Source organism: Lupinus angustifolius, unplaced genomic scaffold (genome assembly GCF_001865875.1).
Source record: "Lupinus angustifolius cultivar Tanjil unplaced genomic scaffold, LupAngTanjil_v1.0 Scaffold_287, whole genome shotgun sequence".
Classification (NCBI taxonomy): domain Eukaryota; kingdom Viridiplantae; phylum Streptophyta; class Magnoliopsida; order Fabales; family Fabaceae; genus Lupinus; species Lupinus angustifolius.
Window position 1 is genome coordinate 456,229 of NW_017727606.1, and position 8,886 is coordinate 465,114.

At 28.2% G+C, this 8,886-nt stretch overlaps 1 protein-coding gene across 1 annotated transcript; it reads left to right on the forward strand.

The window, feature by feature from the left end:
• The first annotated feature begins 4,822 nt into the window (after positions 1–4,822).
• Positions 4,823–6,862, forward strand: LOC109340927 (acyl carrier protein 2, mitochondrial-like). Its single transcript, XM_019578697.1, has 2 exons — positions 4,823–5,127; positions 6,399–6,862. Exons 1-2 carry the CDS (start codon positions 4,912–4,914, stop codon positions 6,573–6,575), a joined length of 393 nt encoding a protein of 130 aa, XP_019434242.1. The 5' UTR covers positions 4,823–4,911; the 3' UTR covers positions 6,576–6,862.
• Positions 6,863–8,886: the final 2,024 nt, after the last annotated feature.

The window sequence follows — 8,886 nt, forward strand, 5'->3', positions numbered from 1 at the left end:
GAAACATAAAAATTGTGAATTAATTTCATTGGATATGTTTTCTAATGTAACGACACAATGTATTTATAACTTTTGTCGCATAGTAAGACATGATAATATATTAATCGTCCATAAATTGACAAATTATGCAACACAATGATCAAATATATAGTAAAGCACGATAATATATAATTGAGTACAAACTATTATTATCATAGTAATATGAACTCATATGATATAAATAAATATTTGATCATAAAAATCATGAGTTTTATAATTATTGTTACAAAGTATCAAAATATATAAACTAATATTGTTATATGATTATATCTGCAATGTTAATAACAATGGTAAGAAACAAAATAAAATAAATCAAGTGTATTCAATTGTCTATATTTAAATATTTTATGTATTTTGGATTCTCAAATAGGGTTTGCTATAAATTAGTTTGTTATTTCTTTTTGTATAACAACAAAATAAATAAATCTATGAAAAATAATTTTTTTTAATGAAAATGAGATCTGGTCTATAAAATAAGAACAAATCTACAAAATAAACACACATCAATAAAAAGTGCACTTTAAAAAATATTTTTATTTGTTATTTAATTTTATATTGATTCGTTTATTTTGAAAATATATTTTCTCTCTCAACCAATTATAAGTTATGAAAATATATTTCTTCTCTCAATCAATTTGTAAGTTATAAAACAGTTATAATATATTTGTATTTTATTTAATATATTTGTTCCTTAAAAATGTAACTCCTATATGTGTATTTTATTTAAGATTTTATATATATAGGGGCTACTTAGTGAGAACAATTCTCATATTAAAATTGTGAGAATAGTAAATCTGTCCATATAACCAATATATATATTAAATCTTATGTTTAAGAAGAATGAATGAGATGAGAGACTTTCGGCAATTTGAGATGCAACTGATAAGAATGAGGACAGGGTAGTTAAGAAGAATCAATGAAATCAGATTATGCTCATAAATATGACATTAATGTTGACCTATCATTATACAATTATTATCAAAATTATTTTAAGTTTTAAGTGAAATATAATCATAGCATTTAAGTCTTTAATCAATTAAAATTATTATAAATTATAAGACAACAAATGACAAACATAATATTAAATTATAGAATAAAAGAGTGCACATGTTACCTATGTATTTGCATAGTTAAAAATGTAGGTGAACATATTTACAGAATTAAGTGAAAAAATAAACAAAACGATCTCAATTATATTTTCTTTGTTCCAAATCTTAACTCATATATTAATCATCACTTGCCACTTTCTTAGAATCAAATTGAGTTATTGTGCATTTATTCACATTTAAATTGCAATTAATGAAATTGAATTTTGTTAATAAATATTACCTCAATAATCATGTATCATTACGCAATTATGAACAAAATTATTTCAAATTTTAACTGAAAGATAATCATATCAAATTATTATTATTATTACAATAAGAAGACAAACAGAAAGTATAAGATTAAATTATGGAATAAAACACAGTGAATGAATAATGAAGGGAATGAACAAAATTTTAAACGATACATTAATCCTCACTAATAAAAATTTTAGAATAAAATTGAGTTATTATCTATTTATTCACATTTAAATTGCAATGAATGAAATCAAATTTTGCTCATGAATATGACATTAATGCTCAATATCGTTACACAATTATTATCAATATTATTTCAAATATTAACTGAAATATAATCATTTTAACTAAAAGATAACAATATTATTCAAGTTCATAATTAATTGAATTATTATCATTAAATTATGTAATGAAACACAATGAATGAATAAGAAAGTGAATGAACAAATGTAAAATACATTCCTATTGTTCAATACAAAATGATCCTAATTATTTTTTTATTTGTTCCAAATATTTAATGATGCATTAATTATCACTTGCAAATTTCTTAGAATCAAATTAATTTATTGTCCATTTATTTATATTTAAATTACAATGAATGAAATCAAATTTTGCTCATAAATATTACATTAATATCAATATATTGTTACACAATTAGTATCAAAATTATTTCAAATATTAAGTTAAATATAATCATAGCATTTAAGTTCATAATCAATCAAATTATTATCAATATTAGGACAAGACGACAAATGACAAACGTAAGATTAAATTATGGAATGAAATAGAATGAATGAATAAGAAAATGAGAGAACAAATAGGAAACCACATTCCTATTAGTGAATGAGGGTGAAATTTGATGAATCATAACCTGAGTTTTCATTATATTTATCTATTTGTGTAATGAAGAATGAAAGATTGTGTGATGAAGAATGAAAGATTGTGTGATGAAGAATGAAAGATTGTGTGATGAAGAATGAAAGATTGTGTGATGAAGAATGAAAGATTGTGTGATGAAGAATGAAAGATTGTGTGATGAAGAATGAAAGATTGTATGATGAAGAATGAAAGAATGAATGATGAAGAATGAAAGAATGAATCAATAACATACCAATTAATAGCATTTAAATATAATTATTATTCATACAATGTAAAACAAAAATAAAAAAACATAGAATCAATATTATGCTACTTTTGCTCAAGATTAGGTAGCAAAATGGTATTTTAACAACTTTTTTAGAAAATTGAGGAGAAATGATGAAAATACTAAAGTATCAGAGATTATTTACTTTTTTTTTTCTTCTTTAGGATCTCGTGTCACTGTTCATGTCATTTTCAACATTACAATAAAGATTATTTTGAATAGAAAATTCTATAAACAAATAAAGAAACAATAAAGAGATATAAAAAACTAACCTACAATGATGCTTCAAGGGTAAACAAACAATAAGAGACACCAAATCAAATAGAACTATCATCCATGCCCTTGTCATTAGAGACATCTCACTCATCTAGTTATCCAACAATAATAACATATCTACAAAATAAACAATTTTTTTAATACAACATCTTCAAAGAAAAAATCATTGAATAGATCTACATGTATAAAATCATTTTAAAATAAGAAATTTTGAAATGGAAGAATGATATAAACCAAGAAGAGAGAAATATGGTTGAAAGTAGAGTAAAGAAATGAAGGAGTGAAAGAGAGATGAAGTTCTCTAATTAGTAATAAAATGAGAGATAAAAATATGAAAGAAAGAAGAAGAATAAATGATAAAGAGATGTATCAAGAGATAATAACAAATATTATGATGTGATGGAGTGTATTGGATGTGGTAAAATTCTTTGAATAAGAAAACTTTTATTGTGAGTGTGACATATGACAATTCAAGGAGGTAATGATACATGTATGTGAGAGAGTTTTTTTGTTATATAGATAATTGATAGATGCCAAAGTCAATGAGCAAATGAAGAAGAAAAAGAATGATACAAAATAATATTAACCGTTATTGGTAGCGTTAAACCCCTGAACCAATAAAGAAGAAACAGAAACGCACAACACACAATAATAATATAAAGGACTAACAACAATTGTGTTGCTTTAAACCACATGTTTTGCCATACATCACCAATGCCACTGGTATATATTTTTTAAATAAAAATGCAAAGCCGTTTATCTATTTTTTTCTTTTAAAACCACACATGTGACCTTACTGAGGTGTACGTGTTCAAGACCACATACTGGTGTTTGAACTGATGTAATTTTCTTAATATATAATTAGGGGTGGCAATATGGGCTTGGCCTGACGGGCCAGCCCGTTCGGATGGCTATTTTTAGCGGACCGGACTGAGGATTTTAGCCCAAAAACTCATATTCAACCCGTTTTAGTAGCCCGTTTTTTAGATGGGCCAAGACAGGCCAGGCCGGGTTGGCCCGACGGGCCATTGTTAAAAAATAAAAAAACTAAAGTGTGTTAAAGTGCGTGACACTGTGCTGCGCGAGGGGCGTGACAACTGGTTTCTTCTTTAGAATTTACAAGTTTTAAGCTAAGATGTTATGTTGTTATTGTAATATTGTAGACTTATGTTTGTGATTTTTTGTTTTAAAAGACATCCATCAAGTTTGTTGATTATTTTTTGTCTAAAAGTTTTAATTATGTACATTTTGAAGGGAAAACGGGCCAGCCCGTCAGCCTACCAACCCTGCAAAATATGGGCCGGGCTGACATTTTGAGCCCTTTTAACAATACGGGCCGGGCCAGCCCTTATTTTGGCGGGCCAATGGCGGACTGGGCTGGGCCGACCCACATTGCCACCCCTATATATAATAGGTATGGTTTAATAGAATGAAAATCATTTATTGTAACTTCCAATTCTATCTCATTCACTTATATTTAGATATCTAAGTTTATATATTATTTTTGTAAAACAAAATTAAAATAAAATATTATTTTTATTTGTTAATCAACACTCATTGATCTGGGACATAGAGACAAAAAATTTATAAAAAATTATCATATTCCTGTTTAAGAATGAATTTTAGATTTGACTGAATGGGTAAGCTAGAAGTGAGTGAGAAAGATGAATGAAATAATAAAATATGTAAGTGATAGGAAAAATTAAAGGGTAGTATAGATTATTTTTTTTAAAGATAGGAATTAAAATCTAAAGCTATATATATTTTTATTCAAGTCTAAACTCTAAAACTATCTTATGTTGATAGTGTAAGATTTTATTAGTCTTTGAAGTAGATCAAAAAATTAAATGTTTAATTTCTGAAACAACATTTATTAGAAATTGATAAAAAGGTGAATAATTCCAAATATATATTTGGTTTTACAAAAAATAAAGAATAGGGCAGACCTAGAAAGAAAAGAGGTTGGGCATATACTCATAAGCCCAACACATTCGACGGTTTTAAAAATTACCAACACTACTCACTTCTAACTATCATTTTCATTTCCCTGAATCACCAAGAAATTGATAAACAATTGAAGAGTGAGTAAAAGAAAGAGGTTAGGTTTCAATGGCGGCGAGAAAGAGTGGATTACCTTTGTTGAATTACCTAAGAGTTCATGTTAACGCTATTCCCAACAATCGCTTACCTTTCACACTTTCCCCTATCAATGTCTTCCTTCGCCGTTTCTCCGAAGAGGTTAGATGCACTTTCCTCGACAAATCTGAGGTCACAGATCGCGTCATCTCCTGCGTTAAAAACTTCCAGAAAGTCGATCCTTCTAAGGTTTTCTTTCTCTCTTATGCTTATTTCAATCCTTCATTTCGTATTCTATGTTCTATGGAGTTTAGTTTCATAGCCGATTGATCTAAATGTGTTGGAATATTGTTGTTATGCTAATTGGAGTGTAGTATTTGTGTTTCATTTAATTCTGCATTATTCCTAGACTAGGAGGCTCAACAAGGAAGGGGATATGGCGAATTTTAAAAATTACATGATACGCATGATTATTAACTTAAATATAAAGTTAGGATGAAAATAAGGGCAGACCAATGCACGAGACGAGGTTTGTCTGTTACCATATAAATATAAAATTAGAAATCTAATATTAAAATAGAGAAAAATATTGTTGTAAAAGTTACTATGACTCTTTGTAAATATAATGAAATGTTGATATTTATCTATTTGTTTTGTCATTTCTATCTAAATGATATAAAAATTAAAAACCTGAAAATATAGTTAATATGTATGAAGTGTATATCTATCAAATAGTGGTGGGAAGATAAATGTCTTGTGGCATTTCCTTGGCAGCACAATGCATGAGGCCCCACCAAATGAAGTATGAGGAGGATAGGTGTGTGCAATCTCACCTTTGTAAGGCATTGTTTATTGGAAATTTCCATTGCCAAGGCATATGAGAAGATACCTGCCATGATGATGTTGGTTCAATCTATCAGCAAGACAGCAACTCAGTGTAGTTTAAGCTATTTCTTTGTCATTGGCTTTCATTGAAACTTTGTACTTCCAATGGCTTTTTTAGGTAAACAATTTTCTAATGTAACAAATTCCATGCCTCGAGCTATATTTGTCCCTCCATCTCTGCTTTGGTAGATTTAAAATATTAACTAACAAATGAACCATATTTGGGTCACTTGCTCTCTTCAATGTCATTTAATTAAAGTAAACTATTTGGTGAATCTCAAAACAGTGTCTTTCATTAAAACGAATATCAGTATTATCAAGGAAATCAGCTAGCATATATGTCTTTACATATGCAAGGGTGAGACTTGGTGCAATGTTAAGGTTGTTGATTAGTGACCATGAGGTCACATGTCCAAATCTTGGAAATAGCCTCTTTGCTTGCAGGGTAAGGCCGTGTACATCTACCCTTCTCAAACCTCACTAGGTTAGAGTCTCGTGCACTAGATGTGCATGTGCTTCTCTGAATACATGATGATTATTCATTCTCCCTGTTTTTGTTTAGAAGTATATTCTTATGTTATATTTTTTATTAATTAATATGGACTTATGGAACCTATAAATCTTTGCATTTTCAGGTTAACGTAAATGCTCACTTCCAAAATGATCTTGGGTTGGATAGTTTAGATGCAGTTGAGATTGTGATGGCTCTTGAGGAAGAATTTGGGTTTGAGATTCCTGATAATGAAGCAGACAAGATCAACTCCATTAAACTTGCTGTTGACTTCATTGCATCCCATCCACAGGCAAAGTAGCGATATAATTTTTCCATTGTTTCTGGCGAAATAGTTTAGATCTATCAAATTTTTAGACATTTTTTGTCTCCTTGTTTGCTTCTAAAATGCAACTTGATTTTGTCACCCCTCTAAATCACATGTGTTAGTTGGGGGATGTTCCATCTTGAAATGCTACATTACTTTTGAAAGTATTGGGCATCTTCTAAACTTAATGTTCCCTTAGTGTCAATAAAAAATCAAGTTTATTAAATTGCTGATTATAAATTGAGGTGTTAAGTTGTCCTATCCATCTGATGCATGATGCTGTTGTCATTCGCATTGTTCTACATCAGTGTTATACAAGTAATTGGATATTACTTTATGAGTAATATTATGGAATTTTTGCTTATTATAATATATAGAATAGTGCAGCAGCATACAGGTAGAAAATGTAGGCGCGGAAATACTACTAAGATGCCACTTATTTTTCTGTTGTTTCTACATGAGTTGGTAAAATATATTAGATGTGAAGATAGAAGATTACGAAGAGAGAATAAAACATGAGGAAAACGATAGAACCTCCTAAAAGTAGGGACGACAATGAGACTAGATGAGTTCAGGTGGTGTGTTATTTGGACCTGCCCCATTATTTCATTTTTAGACCTAAATTTGTGTAAATATTCGAAATTTATATGCAGTTTCAGTCTGATTTGGTTTGGTTTTTTAATAAAATATAACATTTTAACATACTTTCATAGTATCAGTTTCACATAAAAAAAACAGCTATTTCAAAATAATAAGTTTATATTTTCTTGAAGTGTCAAATTATTATTAATATCTATTTAATTAAACATAAGAATGACAACAAAAATATAAACAATAGGAACAATAAAACACTGGGAAAATAACACCAATAATATAACAACATAATTTTAATAGAAATAATGTGTTAAATAAATAACATTTTTAACAATAAGAAAATATAAAAAGTACATTTTATATTATGAATTGCAAAACTATTTATATTAGAAATGAAACAATATTCATTTGTAAATGTAATTAGTATTGGTTCGGTCTGCATTGACTAGGTTTCTGAAATTAGAACCAAAAAACGATTTGGGGAGATTGATTTCTAAAACCACTTCAATATAATGTAGATAATTTCAGGTTTTTCAGTTTTGGACTAATTGTAGATTTCTCTTTTGAATCGATCTGGATCTAAACACTGCTAATACTTCCGCACATTAAATCTGACTGTCCTCTACACAAGAGGCATTCTTATGAAACAAAGCTTGAGGAGCAAAAAGAAGTGAAAATTGCAACTTGGGAGGACCAGATTCTTTGTCAACTAATATCCCAAAGTGATTCAAACTCTTCAAGATGAGGTGACAAACCGTCACTCAATTTATTTGCAAGATGTTGATTTATGGTGATTTTGAGGAGTGTTTGGTTAAGTGTGAGATGTACAAAATTCACCCAAGTCTGCATGTTCATGGGATGGGTAGAAAATAATTTAAATTAATTAAGTCTGGGTTTATTACCACATCTTGATCAAAGTTTCTGCATGTTCAGATCACGGATTCAATAAAATTGAAAACCAATTCAAAAAATCAAAACTGCAAAAAATCTGCAATCAGATTGAATTTTTGTTCCAATTTCATAAACAAGTCGATCTAAACCGAACCAATACTAATTAGATATACACAAAAATAAAAGTTATTTAATTTCTAAATCTAAATAATTTTGCAATTTATAATATAGAATATATATTTTTCATATTTTTTAATTATTAAAAATGTTATTAATTATTAGTTAATATTGTCTTATTATTAAAATTATGCTGTGTTTTATTGATGTTGCTTTCCTGATATTTTTTTTGTTGTTTATAATTTTTTGTCGTTTTTATTTTTAATTCAAATGAATATTGCTAGTGTTCAAATAAATATTTGCATGTATTACTTATTGATTTCTTATGTGAATTTGACACTTTAAAAACATATTAAACTTATTATTTTGAAATACACATGTTTTTATGTGAACTTGACATTAAGAAAGTGTGTCATACTCATTATCTTTTTATTAAAAGAACTTAACCAATCTGGACCAAAATTGTATATAAATTGTGAATTAGATTTCTTAATGTAAATCAATCAAACTCAACCAGGCCGCATGTTGTTATGTCTTTGAATCATATGTTTTTTTGTCTAAAAATCTATACAAACTGATCGCGAACTCCCTTACTAGGCTGCTTTTGCTTGTAATAGAAAGTTGGACCTTTGTCTGTTGAAGTTGAATCCTTAATGTTATTTTCATTGTTGAGCATCGTGGTTAGTTGTTGGTGTAAGAAATT

Bases quoted from the DNA above. Each gene is read 5' to 3' on its own strand.
- LOC109340927 (XM_019578697.1), top strand. From the start codon at position 4,912: ATGGCGGCGAGAAAGAGTGGATTACCTTTGTTGAATTACCTAAGAGTT. The intron at 5,128-6,398 runs GTTTTCTTTCTC...TTGCATTTTCAG, and splicing joins AGAAAGTCGATCCTTCTAAG to GTTAACGTAAATGCTCACTT.